At 42.3% G+C, this 27,268-nt stretch overlaps 1 protein-coding gene across 6 annotated transcripts in view; it reads right to left on the minus strand.

Moving 5' to 3' along the window:
* camkk1a (calcium/calmodulin-dependent protein kinase kinase 1, alpha a) overlaps positions 1 to 26,962 on the minus strand; it is a 64,667-nt gene extending 37,705 nt beyond the window's left edge. The window contains exons 1-3 of one of the 6 annotated variants that reach the window (XM_071460397.1): positions 26,356 to 26,962; positions 11,729 to 11,804; positions 1,725 to 2,178 (exon numbers count right to left, since the gene is read on the minus strand). In XM_071460397.1, coding sequence (XP_071316498.1) covers positions 1,725 to 2,057 — 333 coding nt within the window. In that variant the 5' untranslated portion in view covers positions 2,058 to 2,178; positions 11,729 to 11,804; positions 26,356 to 26,962. Of the gene's footprint in view, positions 1 to 1,724; positions 2,179 to 11,728; positions 11,805 to 14,177; positions 14,330 to 26,355 lie in introns of those variants that run through there. The other 5 variants (XM_071460394.1, XM_071460398.1, XM_071460395.1 and 2 more) reach the window with 5 other exon arrangements.
* Between the last annotated feature and the right edge of the window lie 306 nt (positions 26,963 to 27,268).

Raw genomic sequence — 27,268 nt, forward strand, 5'->3', positions numbered from 1 at the left:
CAAATGATCAGCTGTGCCAATTAGTGAGCTTTAGGTGTGCTACTGAGGAAGATTTTGATTGCTAGCTTTTCAAACACTTTTCCAATCTTTGTGCAACACTAAGGAAATCATCTCCTGGTTCTAGCTTCATATTGAGCATGAAAACATAAGAGTTATCAATTTTCTCACCTTTCTCTCGGACTATTCCTTTAAGGTGCTAAAGACATGATAATTGCAGCAAATGCTGCTTACCCCAAAGCAATATTTAAGAGCATCTAAAAAGCTAATATAATACACAGTAGATCATCATCAGTGAAGGGTCAAGAAGCTTCAATTGTTTGTGTCTTTGTGCTAAGCTAGCCGTCTCCTGGCTCTAGCTTCATGTTTAGTGAAAATATTTTATCACCTTTCTCTTGGAAAGAAAGCAAATATGCATCTCTCTCAAAATATCAGACTCTTCCTTTAGGGTGTCAAAGACATGACAAACTAGATGCAAAAGCTGCTTACCCCCAAGCAATTTTTAAGAGGATCTAAAACACTAATATAATACAATGTATGAACGGTCAAGAACCTTTGATTGTTTGTAACAGAACTGTTGAAATGTATGCTGATATAAATATGCAACACCAAAGTGTAAACACATTTTGTTTGTATGTATAGAATTTGAAGGCTACAGGCTGCACCCACTGCACCTCCAGTTCTAATCTGGTGTGTGCATCAGTGTTGGTTTGTCAGCTCACTCCTGCCGCCCTGAAACCCTGGAAAGTAGGCGATGAAGCAGGTAGTGTCAGAGGTCTGACACTGTGAATTTCTTTTCATGTGCAGTAAAAATAGTCAGAAATGCAAAAGGCCTGTGGATGTTCCAGTACAACAGCCAGCAAGGGGAAGCCCTTTGGCATGAGAGGTGACCATGTAACAACCTGACCAGGCTACATCTAAAACTACAATGTGTAAATAACAACAGAAAATGTGTTAACCATCACCAAAGTTGCATAATATTTTATATAATTTATACCAATAGTCGAAATAGAAATTTACACGTGATTACCATGGCAAATTCTCACTTGCTCCCACTCCCACTCCTCTCTTTTTCCATCATGTATCCAGCAGCACAATGCCGGCCAGAATGCATGTCATGTCAGTCTAATGAAACAGACAAAAGTGCTCTTGTCAAAGCTAATCACAGAACACAATGCTTTCACATGTCATTACCACACACTCGTGCTTACAGTGCAGGGCATGGGGTATTATATAGGCTGCTCATCTGTGACAAAAGCTGAGGTAACGATGCGTTAACATAAATCAGCTAACAGACATTGGCATGTTTCTATGATGATGTGCTAATGGGAGACTAGTGTGCAAACTTTCTCACGCTTCTTTCTCCCTGTCATTTTCTCCACTGACCTCCTGCTCCTCTTCCTTTGGCGATAATGCAGATATATCGAGCTCTATGCTGCCTGCATCTAGTTATATAATTAACTCTCATAAGCACAACAGCGCTGCTTTCTCTCAGTTTGTGTGTCACTCCCTGCTATTGTGCCACCTGTCACACCCAACTGCAGAAATTCACGTCTGCAGTTCCAAATCAGAGGAAAATAAATGAAGAAAATAGAAGTTCAAGATTCTTTTCTCTTTCTGTCCCACTGTTGTTTGGAAAAAATATCATTTCTTACGTAGTTATGGTCATTTAAACAATTTAATGATTATCATTTCGAATAAAATATGAATAAAAATTACTTCATCACCTGAGAGTCTGATATAGACACACGTTTAGACTCCACTGTGGGCCTGCGAGCCACACGGGGGGAGATGTGTGTGTAGCCTCCCCCAGAGCCTGACGACAGGTAAGTGCCTCTCTCCTGCAGCGACAACTTCCTTCCAGTCAGGTGAGGCCGCAACGGATGAGTCCTCTTGGCCTGAGCCCCGTCCTGCTGAGCCCTGCCATTCCTCACACCATTGGCAGCTGAGCTGTCTGAGTCTTTTGTTGTCATTGCAGCCATGATGTCCGTGAGACTGCTGGTCTGTTTGTCAGAGTCAGGGTCCAGCCTCTCACAGCCAGGGTCATTGCTCGTAGCCATGGCGGGTGGGGAGATGGAAGCAGTGCAGGAGCAGGTGGTGGGGAGAGTACTGGGGGTTGCCCACCAGCATCAACGTGACCTGGGCCAGCCTGTGGTCACAATGGTCAAGGTCTCACCAGAGCTGGAACAGAAGGAAAGGGGCTATGAGCTCAGTCAGATCTGCATTATGTCCACATTTGGATCAAAAGAAAAACATTTTAACAGTCATCTTGGTTTCATACGCCTCTTAAATAAACTGGACTGGATTGACAGGTTGTTTGCACTGTTGTTTACACAATTAACAAGACTACAGCCATGTCAGTGGCTCTGTGAGGCTCAATGTTTGGCTGACATTAGCACACTGACAATGTTAATATGCTAATGTTTAGCAGGTATATTTACCAAGTTTATCACCTTGGTTTAGCATGTTTGTGTTAAACATAAAGAGGTGCAGGACAGAAGCAAATATAATGTATCCATCATAAACCATAATAAAAAAAGTGGTGCTGGTGTATTTTTTGAAATAATTCTGTAATTCACATGCCCCACTCCCCACCCTCAACACTTCTGAAACCAAACCCACATCCTTGGTCATTAGGAGACATTACCTGGGAACCGTGAATGTCTGTACAACATTTCAAGGTTATCGATCTAGAAGAGTTTTGACCAAAGTGGTGGACCGACTGACTGATATCACCATCCCTGGACACTCGCTGCTTTGGTGTCTAACTTTGTCTGCTGTTAGACATTCACGATTGTCTGACAAAGTTCCCTCACATTTGATAACTTAATTCAAAAGCTGTCATCTCATGAACTGCTTCTTTCTTTTTTTAATTTGGTATAATAGAATTTTTAATGTTTAATGGATACTGTGATGCAAGACTTAATGATAAGATAGTGATGAACATGATTTAACTTAGCCTATTGTCATTTAGTCTGGTGTTTAAGGCCGTGTTACATCTAATGGCATTTTCTGAGCTGATTTTACTGCTTCAGCTCAATAGCAACTGCACTAGCAACTTGCTTATTATGATCATTACATCCACATTATCATATCCATATAACAGTTTTCTTGTTCAGAATTACCAGAAGCTGCTTGTCACCCACAGAATATTGTCATTTTACACACAGGTTTATATGATTACAGAATCAGATTTTGTCCATATTTACAACGCAAATCAATGTGAAAATGTTTTTGATTTATGTAAATCAACACCTTTGACTTGTTTATAGATCTTTAACTGGCCACATCTTCCAGCCGGAGCAGCTGTGAGACTGAAGTTTAATCACGCAAACAGATTAAAGAGAAAATGTCATCTGAATGTGTGCGTATGTGTGTGTGTGTGTGTGTGTGGGTGTGTGGGTGGTCTGGTGGGTCAAGTTACCTACAGTAGACATGTGATCATAAATCGAAATAAATCCCCTGATAAAACCCTAATAAATGCTGCAAAACTAATTATGCTTTATTCCTTTGGCCATGGCTCCTTGCATCCCCATCAAATGCTTGTGGGTGGGCTGACACACAAAGAGATACACACATAAAAAAGACTGAAGGTATTGTGCACATTCAGCATGTGTGCGCATACACCTAGACATTTAGCAGGATTTGTTTATTGTGCTTTTCCCCTTTCATCTGTAATGAAAATCAAGTCAGCGGCAGATTGCCACAGAAAGGGAAAATCAAAGCTCTTTCATGTGTCTGGTTCAGGTTTTGTTCTGCAGGTGGAAGAACACAGATATGCAAAGTGCGCCTTGCACAGTCATCCAAGGAAAGGGGCACTTAAATCCCCCAAACACCATCTATCGACTGTATGTAAGGATATCAAGAGGAATAAGTGTGGTGGTTGATCCACCCCAAAAAGAGCCACCTGGGTTTGTGTATGTGCCATGAAAAGACAAAGACTGAAAATAAACAATAGTGTCATATAGAGTCAGGTCTGTGGGTATTAGACAAGAGGTTTTCGGTAAATGGGCCATGTTATGCTATTCCTGAAGTGTGTCAGGTAGGTAGAGCTTCACATTCAAAAATAGGCTCTAGTTCTACTTCGTCCAGGTGGGTCACAATCATTCATGCGTTTGCACAGCACGGCTTGCGGGGTGGCGATCCAGCCAGTCCAGCACTTTGGTCCAGACTGAAATATTTTAACAACTTTTCATCTAGCAACAAACATTTCTATACACTCGTAAAACTCAGGAGATTCTGCTTCAGATTTACTTTGCATTTAGTGCTAATTTCCAAATGTTAGCATGCTAACACACCAAACTAAAATGGTGAATATTATACCTGCTAAACATCAGCATGTTAGCCAGCCTTGTGACTGTGAACATGTTAGCATGCTGACCTTAGCATTTCGCTTAAATACTTCTGCGTCTAAGTACAGTGTCACAGAGCTGCTAGCATGGCTGTAGACGCTGACAGTGAAGACCCACTGAGCGCAGCACGAGCAGAGACTGTCAATAAAGATGGACATAGCCTCCGTGACGTCACCCATAGTTTTCTGAAGAGTGGTTTTCAAGCTTAGACTTGGCTGCTTTGCTATCGCCATCTTGGCAGCGCCTGGCTCCACCTAACTCCCGGCAGGGCATGTGCAGAGACAAGACTTCGGTTCATGCTGGTTTGTGACAAGCAGAAGCTCACCCACCTGTCACTCAAAGCAGCCACGCCCTCAATTATGCAGAACTCCAGGGAGGGACAGAAAGCTGAAATATGTCAACTTAATGCAAATGAGACTCCACAGTGATTGGCTGGGAAAAACATTACAGTGAAAAGGTGATGGCGCAGTGGGACCAGAAGCTTCGTCTTAATTTGCGGTGGATAAATGTCTGTGGAGGAGAAGATCTTCATTGTAATTTATAATTTATTTACAGTATATTATAAATCCACAAAATGTATTTTCCTCACAGACCACCAAGCAATATCTGTAAAGCTGCTGACAAGAGACCTCGGACAGCAAACCTTCTATGAATTTCACTCCATGGAGGTTTTATATTTGTAAGCTACAAAACTACTCTTAGCACTCGAAGCTCTTTACACTGCAAACCACATTCACCCACACATTCATACAGTGCTATTCTACCACCCACACGCACACGCACACACACACGCATACACACACACACAGATGATACATGGGGGGGCAATTTGGGGTTGCTTTCCAATTCATGAATGACATGCTCTACCTGCTGAGCCACAGCATTGGCACTGATTCTGTGAAGTGTGTAATGGTTTGTCATGAATGTCACATACTGTGCCTTGTATATGTCAGGACCACACACACACACACACACACACACACACACACGCGCGCGCACACCCCATCATTTGCCCACTCCCATTTGCATATTTCAGATGACTGTTATTCAAACTACATTCAGACTGCAGGAAAAACCTTTTAACTGTCAGCTGTGAGAGGAAGTGCATTGTTTGACTGCTGACTCATTTGAGCAAAGACAAAAAGGAACCGTCATATTTTGCTAATTCTAATCACAACTAGTGATTATCTGTCTCTTGAAACGGGTTTCTCTCCACTGTAGCACCAATCAGCCCAGTGCATGTGTGAGCAATATCCTGGGGGAAGTGGGAGGCGGGGGAGCAGCAGTGGACTGGTTATTAATTTCAGCTGCACTGAGACTTTTATTTGTTTACAGAAGCAGGTAACCACACATTTTCATTACAGAGGACACATTTTTTATTAGGTTTAATATTTTCTTTCACATCTAACCTTATTTGTTTCCACTGCATCCATCCATCTTTTCATATAAATATCTGAGATTAAATTAAACACAGTTTCCTCTTAAGGTTTAGACACGGCTTAACTGCTAAATGTCTTTTTGTAAAAGCTGCAACACATTTGAAGTTGTTACACATTTTCCTTCCTTCAAAAGATCCACTCTTTGTTTTAACTCTGCAGTTTTTTAGAGCTGAGGAAGAGGAGTAAATGTGATTTTACTTCAATGACTTGATATCACACACCTGGATCACTCTATCATCTTCCAGCTTTCACCACAGTAAAGGAAGAGTATGGTCTGCCAGCAATACCCCAATTGAGTGCCACAGGAACAAATCCTAAAACCCAGAAATTAGTTAGCATTTTAGCACTTTCTGTTTCCTGAATACCCCGGTCATGATTTCTTTAAGCTTTTACATCTCTTAAATAAGGGCGGTTGCTGAAGTGGCTAAATGAGACTACAGAGGTTGTCGGGGACGTTAAACGTCTTCAAGCCAAACATGAAAACCTACTCACCAGTTCACCTTTACAGCCTTGTTGTGTTTATACTCGCGCTCTTGCAAACTAGTACTACCTTTGTAATAGGAAAGGCTTTTGTAGAAGAGGTCAGCGCTAAGTCAAAATACAAGTTGGAAGCTTAGTGCTTGTGGCGTTAAAGTCATGTGACAGTGGTATAGTTACTTGATAGCCTAAAATTAGCTTTTTACTTCAGGCAATTGTATTTAGGCTTCGAAAACCATAAAGTGATGTTCATTCGCGAAGATTACCCTGCTGAACAAAACATATATGTATCATTAACTTTTGTTTGTCAGAGCTAATTTTCTGCAGCAATCCAAAATCCCATGTAAAAATCCAATTGACTTTTTGTTGAGGGAACCAGGGTGATGCTAAAATCTGGGTGGGCCTACAAGGTATATTCTTAAACCATTATTGTAAAAAAATAACTTCTGACTGGTCGAAGTGCAGGATAGCTTATCTGCATGATCAAACTGCCTTACATACATATACATATAATGTACACTCACCGACCACTTTATTAGGTACATCTATTCAACTGCTAATTCACACAAAAATCTAATCAGCCAATCACATGGAATCACAGAGAAAATATCCAGTGAGCAGCAGTTCTCTGGATGAAAATGCCTTGTTGATGCCAGACATCAGAGGAGAATGGCCAGACTGCTTCAAGCTGATAGGAAGGCAACAGTAACTCAAATAACCACTCGTGACAACCAAGGTCTGCAGAAGAGCATCTCTGAACGCACAACACATCGAACTGTCAAGCAGATGGGCTACAGCAGCAGAAGACCACACCGGGTGCCACTGCTGTCAGCTAAGACCAGGAAACTGAGGCTAAAGTTGACATGGGCTCAACAAAACTGGACAATAGAAGATTGGAATAACGTTGCCTGGTCTGATGAGTCTTGATTTCTGCTGTGACATTCGGATGGTGGGGTCAGAATTTGGCATCAACAACATCAAAGCATGGATCCATCCTGCCTTGTGTCAACGGTTCAGGCTGGTGGTAGTGGTGTAATGGTGTGGGGGATATTTTCTTGGCACACTTTGGGCCCCTTAGTACCAACTGAGCATTGTTCAAACTAGGGCTGGGCAATATGTCGAGTTTTTAATTTATATCGATATTTTTTCATGCACGATAGAGAATTATGTCATATCGTTTATATCGATACAGCGCTTATTATGCCATAAAGCAAGACGTAAGTTCATCACTGTCAAACTCAGCTTCTCCCGGCCTCTCTCTACGCGCATGCCATGACGCCCCACCCCTCACAACACATGCCACGACCCCTCACCTCTTCACTACCTACATGGTCCCACCCCCACCCCCCGCACACTGAGTAGACGGATGGCGGCGTAAACGAGATGCAGACGGAGAAGAGCAAAACGGATGCAAGGGACGACGAAGAACTGGTTAGCAAAAGAAAAACAACTGGCTCGGTAATTTGGAGGTGGTTTGGATTTAAAGTGGCAGATGTGGAACAGAAAGACGCAGCTAAAAAATATCGAGATATGAATTTTGGTCCATATCGCCCAGCCCTAGTTCAAACACCACAGCTGCTGACCATGTTCATCCCTTTATGACCACAGTGAACCCATCTTCTGACGGCTGCTTCCAGCAGGATAACACATCATGTCACAAAGCTCCAAAGCAGCAAAATCTCTGAGGAATGTTTCCAGCACTTTGTTGAATCTATGCCATGAAGAATTAAGGCAGTTCTGAATGGCAAAGAGGGTCCAACCCGGTACTAGAAAGGTGCACCTAACAATGTGGCCGGTGAACGTACATGTATATGATATACATAATATAACAGTGCAGCTTTCTTTAATTCATTAATTTCTTTAAACTGAGGAAAAATAAAATGGATACAATGTCAACCTTGAGAACTGCAAGTGAATATGAAGTGTTTTGAATAGCTCCATCTTTCAACTAGTTCAAATGGAAAGCAGCTTCAGCAGAGCCAATTACAGAAAGGGGTGGGGGGTGGGGGGGTCATAGAGGGTGAACAAATGAATCAATTTGTCTCCATTAGAAAACCATTTTCACCCTAAACCTGGCTTCTGTTTGTCTCTCCCATTATTGTGTTGTGTGCAGGCAGCAAACAGAGACGACCAAGGCAAAGAAAATCATTCATCAAGTGGTCATTCATTTATATTGCTCTTGTGTATTTGGATGTTTATTCAGATGTTTCTGTTCCTCCTCTGAGGACCTTGGCAAAGTGCAAAGAGCAGGCACAGAGTCTACAGTTTATATTAAAAAGAGAGCTGAAAGGCTCTGACCCTGAACTGCAGTGAGTTATGTTCTCTGAAAAATATAATCTTTACCTCCATAACTGCAGCATACAGGGAGATGTTGAGAGCAGAGAGCATGTCGGTACGGTGAGAGCATATGTTTGTGCTCTCCTTGTTTGACAGGAGGCAGCAGTACATTTCTTCCTTACTGCCTTATTTCTCACACCAGTGAAAGTGAATACTTTAAGTGAGGTGCAGCCTACCGCCTCGTTCAACAGGCTCAAAGGTAATCAACTTTGATTGCTCTCTGATTACGAAGATATAGGAATAGGAAGACAATCTGCATTGCAATTATGTAAAACCCAAACAGATTTTTTCTGGCGTGTGCATAACACATGAAAAACACGGGAAGGGGCAATATGTGTCACACACGTTTGTCAGGTTTTCTCTGTTGTAAGATCAGAGGCAGGTGCTCATGTGATGCTACTGACAAACTGAATTCCTGAGGTGGAACAGAGCACATACTGCTGGACAACATGCTGTGGCCACATGCTTACAGCGCTACACCAGTGAGAATCACCCTGTAATCATCTTGATCTTGAGTAGTGATACAAAATTCCTTCAGCTCTGTGGGAGAGTGTCCAACCCTGGGTAATAATCTCCTCCAAACACCAGTATGGAGACGTACAGTTTAGCCACGAGGATAAGTTGGTTGACTAGGACCTTGATGCAACGAGTGTGTGTTATTCAGGATTAATAAAGATACTTATATCGTTACTCTTTCACGTCAAATCATTCAATCAATCAACCATTAGGTAGCAACTATTTTGATCACTGATTAATCAATAAGAGTGAATATTTGCTACTTTCCATTTCCTATGACCTAGAAAATTGAAAACTCTGGAGTCTGAACTGTTGTTTGGACAAAAACAAATACTGACCAGTCCCTAAGGTTTGGACAATTACACATTGTTCTTCAGACTCCGTGCTTCAGCACATTCAATTTGCAATACAATGATGGACGCTACATTAAAGTGCCAAGTCTCACCTTGAATTTGAGGGGGTCAACACTGAGAGACCTGTATGTGAGATACAGCCCTTGTAAACACATATAGTTCCCAAATTGAAAGGGTTCAATAGTCATTGAACACCTGGCAACTACATGTTTATTGGGCAAATATGAGTAATTTAAACTTTGTTCACACACAAAAGAGCTCACATGTGGCTCAGAGGTGATCGAGAGCTGAGAGCTGCCATTCAGACTGAGGTGGAGTTGTCTGTCAACATGAGGAGTAAAGAGGTAACCATGCAAATGAAGAGGATAATAAAGAAGTAAGAGATATCAAAGGTCAGTGGTTGGCTGTGTTTGCTGTGTTCGGCACATTGTTAAAAAAAGCAGGAAAACAAAAAGAAAATAGCAAACAACCTGGTAGACTGAGAATGACAAGAAAGACGAGAAAAACACCTTTATAGCTGTACAGCAAGTCAAGAATGCTCTCCAGCATGTAGATGCACACGTGTCCTTGTCAACAATGATCCTGGTAAGACTGAAAGAACACAGGGACGCCAAGTAGCAGTTTGCAAAAACCTCCAAAAAGGAGCGTGCAGTGGAAAGTTTAATGGACAGATGAAGCAAAAATCAACCTCTATCAAAATGATGGAAAGAGAAGAGTGTGGAGGAAAAAAAGGAAAAATTCATGACCCAGAGCCCCCATCTCATCTGTCACACATGGTGCTGGTTCTGTTGTGGCTCAGGCATAATGGCTGCCAGTGAAACTGACACACTGTCCTTTATAGATGGTTTTGGTGCTGATGGAAGCAGCAGGATGAATGCAGAGGTTTACAGCAGCAGTCTGTGCTCAGACTCAGACACAATGCATCAAAACTCATTTGACAACATTTCAGAGCCTGAGGAACAAGAGATATGTAACTGTCAAAATACTTACGGTCGGGACTGTATCACCTTGGGAAGTTCTGAACATTTTTCACTATTTTCTGATGTCTCATACACCATCAGTTGAGAAGATAATCAGAAGATTAATCGATCATGAAAATAAATGCCAGTTGCACCAGTCGCCTTCTCTCTATGAGGGTTTAGGTTCGGGCAAATAGTAGTTATGGATATGGTTAGAGTTAGTCTACAGAAAATTAATGTAAGTCAATGTAATATCCTCTGAAGTCATGGAAACATGGATTTCTGTGTGTATGTGTGTGTGTGTGTGTGTTTGTGTGTCTCAGACCTGGAAAACACACTGCAAGGTAATCTCCCCACACTGAGTAAATGTCAGCTGATCAAAAGAAATGAAACAGGCTGCGTCTTATCTTGCGTTTGAAAGTACAAGCTCAGTCTTTGAGCTTTGATCCCTCCCGCTTCGCACAGAAAAGGGCAAATTGTAAACATTTACAGTCCTGCTGGAGGCAGTGTGCAGGAATTAGCCTGTTGGATATCTGTACATGCTATAGCCTGAGACTTTGCTGGGCGCCACTTGCATCTTACTCCTGATCAGAAGTTGACATCAAGGCCAGAGGGACCATTATGGAGGACTGATCCAGTGGATGTGCACAGCTTTATCTCCACCGTTCTCAACATTAAGATGAAACAGGCCAGGGACGAGCATGTGTGTGATTATGGGGCGCTGCAATCGAACTAATTCAATTTGTACTTTGAAATAAATAAATAAATAGACAGTTCGATAGACAGTTCACATACAAAATATCTTGTCTTAATGAGCGGCCATTTTAATGTCAAGCCAATGATAAAATAACAAGGATTCACTGCTCTCCATCCAGTATTTGCAGTCTTGGCCGGGTGGGAACAGCGTTTAAGTAGTTAAGCGATAATAAAGATCTCTTCTAATAAAATTCTTGAAGGCAGTGACCATCTAGTTAAAAGACAATAAAGAAAACACAATTTTACTGCAGAGTTTTACAGACTGCAGACACCACTCTCACTGGCTCTTATCCCATATTTAATAAAAGGCCACAATCAGCCCAAACTAATACATCCGCCGAACGCTTCCTAATATCAAATCAGAGCTTGTGTGCCTTTTCCCTTCCTGCCGCTCCACTCCCCGTTCCCATCGGTTGATTAGGGCTTCTCCCCTGGTGCTTTCTCCTGTCACATTTCATCCTACTCAAGCAATAGGTCACATTAAGTGCTGAGGAAAAGAAATGCAGGGATAAGAAGGGAGGAAAGCCCAGCGGGGACATTACCTGGCTGTTCCTGGTGGATGATAGAGCAGGCCTGGGGAACAGCTTGGATTTGCATGGCTTTTGTATGCACGCACACCTGCCCACACAAACAAACCCACACACACACACACACACACACACACACACACACACACACACACACACACACACACTTGATTTGTTTTTTTTGAAAAACGATTAAGGGAGACATCTCATCCCCCTATACACACAAAAGCATGCACTAGAGAATTAGCTTTTCCTCTTGTTGTGGTACCGAACAGTTGGCAGTGATTATGCCTCATCATCTTTGACTGAGTGAGCCTCATTCATATGGAGCAGAGAGTACAGCGTCTTCAGGGCCTCTGGACACAGTGAGAGAGCATAGTAATCAGCTATCTACTGTGATCAAGGGAAACTGTCAGCACTGTGAATGTTGATGAATATGTCTAATGTCGAAGAAAACTTATTCTTAGAGACAATAACAGATGCAGAACAACAAGTCAGAATCAGCTGCATTCACTGCACCACACCAGCAGCTGCATTAATCCATGAACCTAATTTCATGGGAATCCGTTCAATAGTTGTTGAGATGTTTCATGTCAATCTCGGCACCAAAGGAAAAGTCAGGGTTCCAAGTGGTGGAGTGACCAATGCTACAGCACAGAACTGAGCTTTAGACACTTGTTTAGATTCTTATCCTTCCCATAATACTATCAGAGAGGCATCTGATCTGTTCCAAATTCATTCTGCAGTACAACAATGAGATCAAACACACAGCCAGAGCCATGAAGAACCATCTTCAGAGACAAGACAAGAACAAGGAGTCCTGCAACAGATGGTCTGGCTGCCACAGAGCCCTGATCTCAACATCATGGAGCCAGTCTGGGATCACATGAAGAGACATCAGCTGTGCTCATGCTTGGATAATCTGCCAAGTACCTTAAAAAAAACTGTTCATGGCATTGTTTCTCAAAACATTCTCACTTATGCCTAAAATTTGCCTAAATCTTTTGCACAGTACTTAAATACTTAGATTTCCCTATAGGACTGTGGCAGAACGTCATAACTTGGGTTCAATATGAAATAAAAACATTTAGTATGTACACTTCTGGTCATACATTTTAGAAAACCCCCATTTTTCCAATTTTTATTGAAGTTTCAGCAGCTTAAATATAAGATAATATAAGATAAGAGGTAAACAGCCTAAGGTGTAAAAACAAGGAAAAGGGTCACCAAAAATTGAAAAATAATGTAAATTTAATAGAAAACAAGCCTTTTTCAGGGGTGAAGAAATTAGTTAACTAACCTGTAGCAGTGAAAGTTAATGAAGCCTTGAAGGTTAATGCAAACAATTCCTACAGGTTGATGACTTACAAACCCTGTGATGCATCATCATCACCAAAATGCTGTGCTGCAGGAAGTAGTTCTGTATATTTCTATCAGAATGGTGAGAAAAAGACAAGTAACAAGAGAGGACAGACTGGTAGGTTGGAGGTTCGTCTTACAGTGAGATAAGATAATGAGCCGCAACAGTGGAGGAAAAGAACCACATGATGAAGAGCAGCACAGTCTCCAGACTTAAATCACACTGAGCTGGTTCGGGATGAAGACAGAAGGTGACAGCAAAGCAACCTGCAGGTGCATCAGTGCAGGGACAAACGTTCTGAGTAAAGTTTGATTTCCACTGTAGAAAGAACGACACAAGTGTGTGCGGCTGCTGGATGAGTCGGAAATTTAGATTTAATTTCGGATTTAAGATTGGATGATTATTTTTTTAATCTTTATCATTTATAAGCTTATGCTTTCATTTCAGAAACACTGAGACACACAATGTAAATTACAGTAACACCTGGAAATGCAGGTGTTCTAAAACTAATTGATCGGTAGTGTCTGGACAAGAGAATCAATCAGAACTTGTCAAATTCAACACCCACTGCTACAGCAAAAACAGCCCAGGTCCGGGCTCACACAAAGACTAGTCTACGCAATATTGATGGGAAACAATTAAAACTGACAGCACAGAAAGTTTATCTGTCAACAAAACAACCTCAATAAAGTCCATATTTAAACACACAGGAACAAACACCTTAATTGCAATAACTTTCTGTGTGTTGCCGGTCACAGACTAATGCCTGGAACTCTTTAATTCAATCCACAGGATTAGCAGGCAGCTGTACAGTGAGACACAACTAGCCGTGTCCGTAAACCTGTTAAACACTTTCTTCTACCTTCAATCAATGAGATGTGATAGACAAAACAGCTCTGCTCCCCCGTCTAGACGCTGCACACAGGGTGCATGAGCAGCGATCAATCTGACTGGACAGAAATAAACTCTGGGACAATCTCAACCAAATCCAGGGCCACCCCCTCCGAGGTTGGCTGCCTCAGGCAATAATAAGCCCAGGATTACACAGGATATAAGAGTGCAAACTGGCAAGTTGGATGAGCCAATTATTTCTCCTCTACTCACACTCACAATGAGGCTTTGGTTTCCAGTGTGGCTGACCTTCCAGGAATTTAAAAAATGTCGCCTGACAAGGGTGCCTTAACGAGGACAGCGCAGCCCAGGAACACCCCCCCGCCCTCCTCCAGACAACAGGCAGATGAAAACTGATCTGCAGAACTGTGATGAAGAGGACACACTATATATCATGGTTGGGCGGGCCTTGACGGTGGCTCCACCCTCTGTCCTTGTGACACTACTCAGGCTGTCTGGGTGCTGGACCTGGTACTACTTGATCATCTATTTTTAGAAAGAGTTAGCAGCACAGGAAAAAATAGTAAGAGGAGCTGAAAGAGTTAATATAAGAGAGGAACACGGTGCAGCCCATCTTCCATCTATCCTCAGAATTCCCATTCAAGGCATTCGATATCACAATGCTAGAAAACTGTGATGATGTGAACCCGTAGAGGATTAATCTGTTGCTGCTGAGAATGAGAAGCCATCTATCTTTTCCAGTGGGACTGATACTCAGTGCCCTCTAAATCCCTCAGAGGGGCAGAATATCCCAATGATCTCTTTTCCATCTCGTTGCTGTTAGAAACCTGCGGTCAGGTGGCAGGCAGGCTGCCAGCTCAGTCCTGAGGCTCAGGTGCCGGATGCAGTTTACTCTCATCTAACTGACCAATACAATATCCACCAAGCTGTGAGCTGCAGGCAGAAAACAAGTCCAGCTCTCCTGCTCAGTACAGACTGAGCAATAAAAGATGCATACTGTACGAGCGGGTGCTGAACTGAATCCATACTGGCTTAATCAGGGGTTCTAAGGGAATGTATGGATCAGTGTGTCCATTAGCTGACCAAGGTTAAAGGTTAAATCTGTGAGGCTGTACTTCAGTACAGTAATAACTAGAGATGTTCTGATACATTTTTTCCTTCTCGATACTGATTCCAATACCTGACCTTGTGTATCAGCTAATACCGACTATCAGTATTGACATTGCTTTATTTTATCATGTTCTTAATTAACATTCTGGAGTAGCAAACTTCAACAGTTTTGAACAAATCGCTATTAATGCTCGTGTTTCCCCCCTTACACGCAAAGGACTTAACCATACTTTTGAACAATTAGCTCTGCCATTGTCCCTAAGGGCAGCGTGTGTGTGTGTGTGTGTGTGTGTGTGTGTGTGTGTGTGTGTGTGTGTGTGTGTGTGTGTGTGTGTGTGTGTGCTGCTCCAGCGTGTGAGACAGAGCTGCCCCCCTCCCTCACACACACAGGCTCACACAGAGAGAGAGGTCTCCTCTGCGTTGAGAACAGCAAAAATGCATCATAGATAAGTGACTTCATCAGAAGTGGAGTTGTTGAGATAAGATGTGAAAGATAACTTTTATAGCAATAATAACTAGGACATCTATTTTCTTAATTTCTCAAGCACGTCAGAGCTTATCGATGATATGGTCTTTATAGATTTAGCCCCAGGGCCTTTTCAGTACCTTTCCCTATGTGTGGCTCAGTTTAAATGCCATAGAATCTCTCTTTTATTATCTAATTTGACTGTCAGTACTGAAATAAATAACAGTTTCTACACTAGTTGTCCTGGCAGGCACGCTCACTGGTGTCACCCCTGAAAGTCCCGCATACTGTACACATCGCTGTTGGGACTTTCCCGTGTAACATGTTGCCAAATTATTGACGTTTTGCTAATGGCTAATGTTACACTGTTAAATAGCAATCAGTTCTACTATATTCCCAATCTTAGTTCAGCGTATGATGTGCTAACACATTTGCTAATTTGCTAACTCATACTAAAAAGTGAGGCTGCTGAGAATGCGATTAGCAGAATTGATCACTCATGCTTTTGGTGCGAGAGGCTCGGTCTCGGTCTCGCTCTGCGACACCATCAAACAAATCTCACAAGAAAAGAGACTGATGTTCTCTTTACGTGCTCTTCTTTCTACTGAGCATGTTAAATACCTGCGGCCATCACACAACAAGTCTAAGCTCCATTTCCTCCTAATTAAAATATTTTTTCGGACCCATTAAGTTTTTATTACAGGAAGTTTATAAGCTTCCTGCTTAACTGCTTAAATTATGTTTGCAGTGGTGGCATCACTGGGTACATGAAATTGCATTTACTTGATGCACCTTCTGTAATCTTTTTAAAAATATGGCAGGCAATAATGAAAAACACACTATTGTAGTTGCTGTCTCACTGTATATAGTTCAAAACTGTGGTCTCAAATCCAGGTGGATGAAGGAAGTAGGCCTGGTCATCAAGACATTTCACTAAAAGCCAAAACTGTCAACCTCAATTTGATGCTAGAGGAAAGGTTAGGGGATCACCAAAGTCAGTAGGATTCATCATCTCAGCATCATGAATGTCTGCATATTGTCAAGTGTTATCATGGCAGTCCATCCAGCAGTTGTTGAGATATTTCAGTCTGGCAGGTCTACATCACCATGCACAGATCCACACCACTGGCATGAGTAAAAATACCAATGAAATCATCTTTTGGACAGTAATCTTCATATACTGTGTCCTTTATGGCAACTTCAGAAGGTGTTGTGCAGATCTGATATTCTGTGAAAACACACTCTCAAGATCATCTACAGCAAGCGCCACTGGTGTGAAATATACTATAGCTGTCTGAAATGCCACCATGACTAACAAGATGATCACAGCCTCTCACTGTGGATAATAATCTAATGAATATGATTATTCGCATAATTAACCTAACTGTGTATGGACAGTTAGTCTAAATGAGCAAAGTCTGCAGTCAGCAGTAACTTGACTTAATACAGTCATTTTCTCTGTGACTTGGTTTGACCCTTGATGTTAGTCACATGTAATCATCACTACTGTCTGTACCGGCTAAAGAGTGAGTTCCCTCCCGCATTGTATTTCAGAGAATCATCGCTGCAAAAGAGACTGAGCAGCACTTTTCTCAAGCTAATCTGTCCCTGGCGGTACTTAAAACATCAAAACAAAGTGGTAATTTCTTTTAGCTCTTATCTGTCAGGAACAGGTTCCTAAATAAGCGTTTGGATTTGGTGGTTTAAGGAAAAGAGAGCAAACAAACTTGAAAACTCTCAGAAAACAAAACCAGACTTGAGGATGTGTTCTTTGTTTGGGGAAAGGTCACAAGCAGAGGGCTACGGAGGCTTCGCCATGACCAAGCTGCTGGTGTCACAGATGGAGCAAATGTTTAGCCCAGCAGCCCTTTGACGACTCATTCTCATAATGTTACTCCCTAAATACAGAGGATGATTATTTACATATTTTACAAGTCATTTGATTAAAAATGCTCATTTACTTTTTTTTTTATTATGAAACTGAATATTTGCAGCTTTAACTGACACTGACGAATGATACATTTCAAAAAGTCTGACAAAAGTTTACAAGTCAAAGTCAAATCAAAGACAAAGGTCTTTGATAATGATGTCATCCTAATTCTAAAGCAGCAGTGATTAGCTGATTAATCAATTAAGTCGGTCATTAGAAAAATCATTCTGATAACCAGTTAATCACTGAAACCACGCGTGCCAAAAGTTTGCTGTTTTCAGCCTCTCAAATATTAAGATTTTCTGCTTTTCTCTGTTTTACATCTCTGTGAACTGGTGTTGGTGGTCAGACAAAACAAGACATCTGAAGATATCAACTTTGATTTGGAGAAAGTGCGTTGGATAATTTTTTTTTTTTCTGGCTTTTTATGCCTTTATTTATAGGTACAGAGAGAGAGAGAGACAGCAAAGGGCCGCAGGTCGGATTCAAACCCCGGGCCGCTGCAGTCAGGACTGAGCCTACCAGGTGAGCCACTGAGGGGCCCTGCGTTGGATATTTTTAAGTGTTCTCTGACATTTTACAGACTAAACTAATCGATTAATTAAGAAAACTATTGACAAAGTGATAATGAACATAACTTACAAACATAACACATCTTACAAAGACCGGACTGGACAGAAAACCAAAGAGAACATACAGCACAGAGGTTTACATGTTCACTTTTTTAAAAATATTTTTGATTCTTTTTTTTTTTTTTTTTTTTAATTGCCGAACAATTATTTTGTCCTCTCCATGCTACCGTAGGAGGAACACAGAGCCACTACAATTGAGCAAGCCTATATTTTCCACTGTCCAAAAACAGCTGGTGATCTAATACACAACACTCAATTTCTCCATTTTAGAAGAGGGGGGCAATTTCTGACTTCTCTCAGCCCTCATCTGATGTGTCAGTTGTTTTTCTTCCCACAGCAGGAGGGCCAGAGAAATACAAGAATCTCAGGACTCTGGGCTGCGAGCCTCTTTCTCCTCTCATCAATAACGTTAGAAGCAGCATTGAAGACTCTCTTATTCTCCACCCTGGTGCAAGCTACAAAGAGAAATTTAGATGTGGGAGCCAGGAGAGGGGAGCCGAGGTTGGTCGATTCTCCAGAACTGGAATGGATTTGAGCAATGGTTTGCTCACTAAAATAGCCTGTTTTCTCAAAAGGAGAGCGCTGGCTGTCGGCTGGACCAGGGTCAGGTTCTGCTTCTCACTCCTCCAGGATTTCATCATAAAGACAACCAGCTTCTTTTAATTCCATCATCCACACTGAGAAATATTTCTACATGCCTACTGCGAGGAGAGCTGAGCAGAATTAGTAAAGCATGTCATATAGAGAAGCTGAGGAGGGGCATACTTAGCGGAGGTTTAAGCTCCTTCTCTTCAGCTGGCAGTACTCACTGAAATCACAAACCTGTCTCTGGAGCCATGAGAGCTGATTCCTCCCCCAGTAACACGGTCACTGCAAAGCACAAGCAGACAACCTGCCAGAGTCTCCTACACCACCACTGCCCACATACTTTATACAAGTGGAGAAAAGATTTTTTTCTTTAATGTATTAATTAGTGATTTTTATGTTGTCATTGCAGAGGGAGCACTGGAGAAATTCTTGTTACGTATGGTGGAATACACCGACAATGAGCTTTGCCAGATAGGCTGCAACACATATATGTTGAGTGTCACTGACTGACGACAACAAACAAAGGAAGTGGGCCTTACTTGGACCCGGTCCAACTCGCCTCCTACAGAGTAGCTGGGTCAAGTTACCTTGTACATGTCACCAACCGTGCACTGATTGCTCTCAGCTCAGCACTGGTCTCAGTTCATTTAGGTCAGCTTATAAACCCAGACAGAAACTAAACCCAGAGCTGTTGCTCATCTGCATCACGCCAAATGTCTTACATTGATGTTTTTTCCCTCCTGGCGTCTGCCACTGAAAATCATTTCCCAGCAAAGTATTGGACAAATTGAAATTTTGATGTGATGATGGCGCTAGATGAAAAGTTATTTCACTTCATCCTGAGGGGAACATGAATGTCTGAACCAAATTTCATGGTGATCCACCCAATTGTTTTTGATACTGAACATAAATGTAAACCTGCTGAAGGTTAGAAGAGACCCCAAAATGCATTCGAGGGTTCATCCTCTAAGGACCATGAATGTCTGTATCAAATTTAATGGTAGTCCATAAAATAGTAGTTCAGATCTTTCAGTCTGCACTGACAGACCCCCTATAGAGCCAAGGCACTATATGTATAGAAGCTACATTGTGCAACACACACCTGGTCATAATACAACAACTATCCAACACTTAACAAGTCCACCCATGTATCACTCAAATCAGATGTACACAAAGAAAATACCATCTGTTAATGCATATTTCATTACCACAGTAAGAAGTAGATCGTTTCAACATGTGGGATGGGTGGAAAACTACAAAGGTCTCTGAGTGTGTGGGCATTCACTGGAAATCACATAGTGCAGTATTTACCATTTTTAACTATGTCTTACTGAGGCTAAAATCAATATCTTTCTGCATATTGTCAGCCATCTAGAGAGAGATGAATCACTGTGTGGAACCAACCTGGAAAGGAGGCAAGGCGGAGGCTGTGTACAGTACACCCAGAGGAGTCCACGGTGACAAGTGGCAGCAGGGGAAAAAGCTGGTGTCAGGGTTTGAGGAGGAGTTTCGGACAGCGCACAGACAAGCCTCTCTAGAGGACAGACACAAACTCATCCAGCCATCAGTTATTTCACTTAGCTCGCCTGCCATATGGAAATAACAGCAGAACTCTGGGGACACACAGCTAAATAACATCTGGGGCTACCAGGAGATTTAGATCAGGACATTTAGAAATAAAGTTTACAGAGATTTAGGATGTTTCTCTGGACTGGCACATATCAAATGTTAAAGCTGACAGGGCTGGAATAGCACAAAGCTGCTATAGTGTCACTTTAGCTGACAAATTCACAGCCCAACAATGCTTTTAACATTGTCTTTTACCAATGTCATATTGAACTACCTAGCCAAAAATGCTGTATAAAGAAAATAAGTGTGCAGTCAGATTACAAAGCCAAATCTTTCACGCAGGTCTACGAACTCAATAAAGCAACAGGAAAATATTAATGAATACTTCATTTATTGGGTTTTACTTGTACCCCCTCAGAGCTCAGCCATGCTCTTCTTAAACATGTTCTGATAAAAGACATTAACTGGTGGAGGCTCCCACTTGGTGTCTCCTTCATGCTGGTGTCTCTCACACACAGGCTAATGAGAACAGGAGGGAAGTGCAAGTAGGGTGGAGAGTGGGCTAGCAATTGGATGAGCTTAACTAAAAGATCTGAGAACCCCCAGAGTCCTCACTGCTCGTGCTTTGAATAATGAAGGCTAATATGCAGATGTGATTGTGCGCCTGGCACAGTACAAACTAATGAGGACCTGTAAATATATCATGTATACACTCTCTATAAACACCCAATAACATTTTTAACTGACTCGTTTCACTTCCAGTTTCATAATTATATGACATGAGTCATATGTAGAATGTAATGCGAAAATACATGTGTGAAATGTGACCTTCAATCACAGCAGGATGCTCATTTTCCAAGGGATCAAAAAGATTATTAAGATCATTAGGATTTATCCTCTGGGAAGTTTTCATATCGGTACAATATCAGTGTCAATCCATCCAGCTCCCGCTGAGATATTTCACAGGTTTAAGTGAATAATTTGATCTACTGCTGGCTCTACTGGAAGGGACCATGAACAAACATGCATCCAACAGATGCTGAGATAAGTCAGTCTGGACCATTGTAGACTGACACTGTTCATAGAGCAATGTCTCGAGTACGGCTTCCTTAACCATCAGGGATGCATATTCATCATCATCATCATCACCATCATCATTATTATTATTGGATACTCATGTGAAATGTGTCTTTTAACCTTGCTATTTACCTGTTTATCAATAGTTAGATGAGAAGGTTGCTTTGAGTGGGGGGGTGCCCTGGATATGTGATACAGTTTTACATGCAAGTGTGTATTACTGTTTATTGTAAACAAGTGACCAATGTATTATAGTCTATCGTTGAATCAGAAGTTTGCATGGAAACAATGACAGTAAGCAGCAAGATCCATATGATCTTGCTCAGCTGCTGCTGACTCGCTCAAACCTGCAAAACTGAAAATAAGAAAAAAAGAAATATTGCTTTAACAGACAGGCTTAACACTAATGGGTTGATTACCAATTATTTTGCAGCATTTTATTCAGCATTAATGATGCATTGTCATGTTTCAGATACTGCAGATGTCTCATCTGTCTGTCCTCAGAATCAGCACCTATCTACTTCTCTGCACCATGTTTGCTGTCTGTACTTCCACAGGCTGGTGGTGGGTTTGTTGCTGCTCTGTGAGCACAAGAGGCCACAGAGATGCTGTTACAATAAAACAAGAAAACACTGGATTTACAGGAGAAAAGCTGCCAGGCAGCTTAAAAACCACAGTGTAAATTCTGCACAAATGTGCATGGGAATTTACAGATAACATGCAGCCTCACTCTCACAACTGGCAGCTGTGTCACCTTTTCCACAGAGCCTGTTTTTGTAGTTTGTCTTAGACTATTTCATTTTGAACACATATGCAAATGTCTGTAATTTTGTCTGCCATTATTTTGCCATGACCTGTCATGTTGAGAAGCTCCTCTAAACACTCAGTTGCGGTGAAGGAGATGAGGTGAAGAAACTCCTTCAAGTTTGCAATGTTTTGTACTTGAACAACAACAAAATAAAATAACACATCCATAAGAACAGAAAGTGTTAAAATCCCTTTTATCAAAGTATATATTTTCCACTGTGTTTCACTCTGGTCCTCTGGGGGGCTGTAGCCTGCCCCCGCTCCCACTCAGATGGTGCTTACTTCAATCAAGCCTAAATGATGAGAGATGCATGATGCAACTTGTCTGTGGTTGTCTGATCCTGCCATAGAGTCTACCTCTCTGCTCTAAAAACAATGTAAAGATGGCAGAGTGATGGCGAAGCTACAACTGTCATGGTTAGGAGGCAATGAGAACTATGTGGACTCAATCCCAGTCTTGCAAATCCCCCCTCACCACTCTTTGTGTTTCCTGTCCGCTCTCCTGCTGCTCTGACTGGGGGGGGATTAGAGACTGTCACAACTCCGAGAGAGTCTCCTCACACAGGCAGTTACCCCGCAGGGACATTATTAGCTGTTGCTCAGTACCATCTGTGATCTGTGCGTTTTTCCATAATGCTGTACATTACTGCGTCACGACTCTAATCATCAGGTGCTGAGGTTACAGGGCTACCTGTTACTGCGAGATCTGTCAGTCTGGTCATCTGCCATCACCACAACTGAACCCAGGACACAGAGACAGCTAATGCGAGGTAGACACCCCCTCCTCTGTATGATGCATGTTAACTAAACGCAAACTTTAGGGAGTTACGTAAATGCTAACATGCTCATAAAGGTAAACACACTGGTAGTAAGCAGGTATAATATAGTATCACCTCCTTACTTCTGCATTTTAGGACGCTTGCTTTAGTTATGAGCAGTAAATTAAAGAGGAAGTCAGGGGGTTACCAGAGTTTTTAAAAATTTCACATAAATGACATGTCAATTCATCCAATAGTTGGACTGAAAGATTTTAGTCTGGACCAAAGTGGCAGACCAAACAACCAACATCACCATCCTTGGAGACACATGGCTATGGCAAAAAAAAAAAGAACATTTAAAACTGATGGAGCTTCCCTGGTCTTTTCAGTCTCTAGTATGGGTCAGGACCCAAAAACACTAACACTGACATTTCCCATAAGGAAACCTGAAAATGTCTTTTGTTAGACTTGTAAATATCTTAAGACTCTACATCAGGTTGTAATACTGGCTTTCTGTTATATCTCCAACCTCAAGCTGAGCTAACCCTGGTGACAACACCATGACATCATCAGAGTTATCTTCTCAGACGTTGGAAATCTCCACACAGAGCCACAAAATACATTATACAATATTTTTACTCATCACGTCAACATGGCCTTGATGTGTAAGTATAGAGTCTCCTTGTAACGAGATCACATTGCAGGTTTTGTTTCTTTGAGTATTGGATAGAGACCGTGAACATGGAGACTGATGCCAGATAAAAACAATAAGGTGCAAGCAATTGACAAACAGTGTGTGCATCAACAAAAATGTTGAACGTTAACCTGCTATGTATCCATCATCTAAACCCTGTGGGAGAGATCGCCTGTTAACACTTTGAGTGTCAGTCCACCCTGAAACATAGTGCAAGCGCACACACACTTGACTGATGCCATGACAGTGGAAGTCGACAAACACACCACAAGAGCTTCCAGGAACTGGAGGCAGATTCCACGGAGGAGGTGGCAGATGTAGTGCTAACAGTACAAACAGAAACACCAGAGCAGGTACGGCTGCTACTCTTTTCTCACAGCTGTGACATGAAAGCCTGTTAGACATCAAATAAACAGCTCTTTACTGTGGATTCCACAGGGCTGAGCGTCTTAACAGTGCAGGGTGGAAAACACTTGAGTCACACACATTACAAGTTGTCTTACATATCTCTGAGGGCAGCTCTGTGAAAGTATTCACACTGCTCTCCTGCAAATGCTTTTTCAAAATGACTCATTAAGGTCGTTGCGTTCAAAAAGATAAAAAAAAAAAAAAAACACAAGTCAGATGACATTTTACTTTAATATTAGGCTGTCCTTTAGGGCAGCATTTGTGAAAATTATAGCCAGCGCCTTTAATAGATGCAAGACAAAGCATCAAATCCCACCAATGCTTGACCCCTCTAGGTCAAGGTCATGCATGGACCTCTATTTTCAGCCATTTTAGTGTGTGTAAATTTGTGTTTGTGTTCGTGGGCAGCCGCACCACCACACAGCAACACATTCAGAAGACCAGCCCCCTGACGGTGATCACTTAAGGATAAATCAAGATTTTACACATAAAAAAATTTAAGGGTCTTTTGGTTTGACTGTGTTGAAGATCAGCACTTCCTGATCTGAGTACAGCGAGACGATGACTGAAAACAGGAAATTGTTAGGAAAAGGCAGCAGCGGCGTCCACCAACCAGCGCTGACCAATCACGGTGCAGAGACGCTCCCTGTTCATTCTCTGATCCTCAGGGTGTAGCTGTGCTTGACATTATATGGGTGGATGATGTTCAGGCCTCCACATGAAACTGTTTATGACATCTATTAAAGACGCTAATATGGTTAGAACAATATACACATAAACCTACACACATTCACACACAGACACACACACACACACACTGCTGATTTCTTTCTCCACAAGCCTCGTTCAAGTGATTTCCCAGAGGGGCTGAAGGAGCTGGGAGCTGTTGACATGTCCTCTTTGTCAGTATCTCTGGTACGATTACCAAAGCCCACAAGAAGAAGTGTTAAGAGGGTTACAGCCGTCAGCACATTCAGCAACGAAGAGTGGCCAAGAGAAACAGAAGTGATACTGCTGTTTAATTTACACAGGCAAAACAGATGTCTTCAACATGAAACATGCAAACATAAGTCAGAATTACTAAAGATATGACATCAAATAATATCCTATTAAATCAAAATATTTTCTCATCCTTGCACATAACCGACCTGAGATTCAGCAACTGTTCAGGTTCAACAGGACAAAACACAAGGCAGCCACACGATGCTGAAAACCTCTTTCTCTTAGTCCTGACACAGCACTGCCATACTACAGTGTGTGTCACAGTCCCAATTCTGGTATTTAATGCCATAAAGTTGCATTTAGAACCAAACTATATGAACCCAGAGGAGGGAAGAGAGAGGAACAACACAAAAGCAGGGCTGAGTGAAGCCTCTGGCCGTTTCAGCAGAGCCCCTTTTAAATATTAGCATGTGAATATTCAAGTCATTACACGATCAACAAGCCAAATGTGGAACTGGTTTTCTCTTTGCTGACAAACACTAGGCAGGGTTACAAAAAAAAAAAAAAAAAAAAAGTGGAGATGCTGCAGTAATTTGTTGCTTGTCTTTCTGGTACTTGCTGACACCTTTGTTTTAACCAGACACCGAGTTCCAAACCAAAAAAACAGGGTTACAGGCTTTACCAAAAATCACAAGTCACACTGTATTAAAAAATGTTCCGCTTTTTCAATCAGATATCGAGTTTTTGTCCAACCAATAGTCCAAAACTTAAAGGTATTTAATTTGCAAGGAATTTGCAACCAGTGAAATTGGAACCAGCAAACATCTGCTGTATTTTCTCTTGGTAAATCACTTAAATGATTAATCAATAATCAGAAGCCTTATTGCTGGTTAATCTTCTATCAACTGCCTGATTAATTACCCTGGAAAACCTGTGTGTAGCTGGACTAATTCCTGAAGGGCAAAGTAAAAAGAAACCCTCCAATTACTGGGAGCCCCTTGTTATTTTCAAAGGTCCACGGTGGGACCCCGGACCCCAGTTTGCCACGCACCGCAGTTAAATGCCCTATGTCGACTGTGAGGCAATATGATTTCACGTCAGGTGCACGCTGCAGATCACTGTCGTGCACGCATGCTGCAGCTCAGTGCAGCTTCCAGTCTCACGGTGCTAAGTGCCCGCCCGTGTGTGTGTGTGTGTGTGTGTGTGTGTGTGTGTGAAGTGGTAAAAATCTAGTGCAACAAACTGCAGAGGATGCACCACCTTCATCCACGGAGCAGTTCACTGAGTGTCAATCACACACGGCGGGGAAACACGTGCAGTGACATCCATCTGCGGTGCACCGGAGCTTAACTCGGCCCCACTCCCCGTGTTTACACGGCAGCGACCGGCCCCTGCAAGCCCCTGCGCTGCAGGCACTGGAATTGAGGGGATCTTGAAAGTTTCACTTACCCAAACGAGTGCCCGGGCGTGTTTGAGCCCCTTTGAGCCCCTCAGTCAGAGGGATCGAGAGGGATGTCCCGTCACTCTGCTCACAGCCGATCACCCACAGACCGGGGACGCGTCCACACTGGCTCCTCCGCTAGATGTGTGGCAGGATCAGCCGCTGACCTGAGATGTGTCCCATGTTTCACACCCTCTCTTCCGGAAAACACGGGCAGACCAGCCCACACTACAGTGAAGCCGCGCAGAGTGAAGACACCCAGCGGCTGAGTGTACACACAGCCCACAGCAGGCTATTGTTGCAGCGCTGCGATGTGCACAGAGCAGCGGGGGGGCTGGCCGCAAACACCTGGAAACACACTGACTGACTGGTTTTGTCGCACGTCGACAGCTCGCAGATAACCCCAACTTTTATTATTCGACAAGAAACGACTCCACGGGTCCTAAGATCCGCCATGTTCCTGCACCATGACCAATATCCTGCCATTCCTGAGCTCCAGCACTGTGGGACAATGACTGCTTTATATTTTAAAGTAGCCGACAGCATTGCATCTTCATGTTATAAAGTAAAGCATCACACCTGCAGTGAAATGCATTAAACGTTCACAGATGACACGGGTGGAGTCTTCCACTGTGCTCCTCCATTACAGGCTGGATGTACCAGAAAGTGAATTTAGTGGGAATGTGACCAGCGCCTCTGCTGGTCACATTCCCACTAAATTCACTTCATTATCCAATTGACAAAATTCACATGAGCGTCTCAGTGATTAGTGAATTAGTGATCTAATTACTCACTCTTCATGTTAGCCTTCTGAACGTGTTGCAGGCAACAAATTCATCGACTACGGCATCAAAATCAATTTGATTCCCAAAAGAAACGTTTAACCTTTATTTCTCCAGGGAATATCTACCGAGCAGTGGT

Source organism: Trachinotus anak, unplaced genomic scaffold, assembly GCF_046630095.1.
Source record: "Trachinotus anak isolate AG129_WGS33_773 ecotype Australia unplaced genomic scaffold, CSIRO_AGI_Tana_v1 ptg000024l, whole genome shotgun sequence".
Classification (NCBI taxonomy): domain Eukaryota; kingdom Metazoa; phylum Chordata; class Actinopteri; order Carangiformes; family Carangidae; genus Trachinotus; species Trachinotus anak.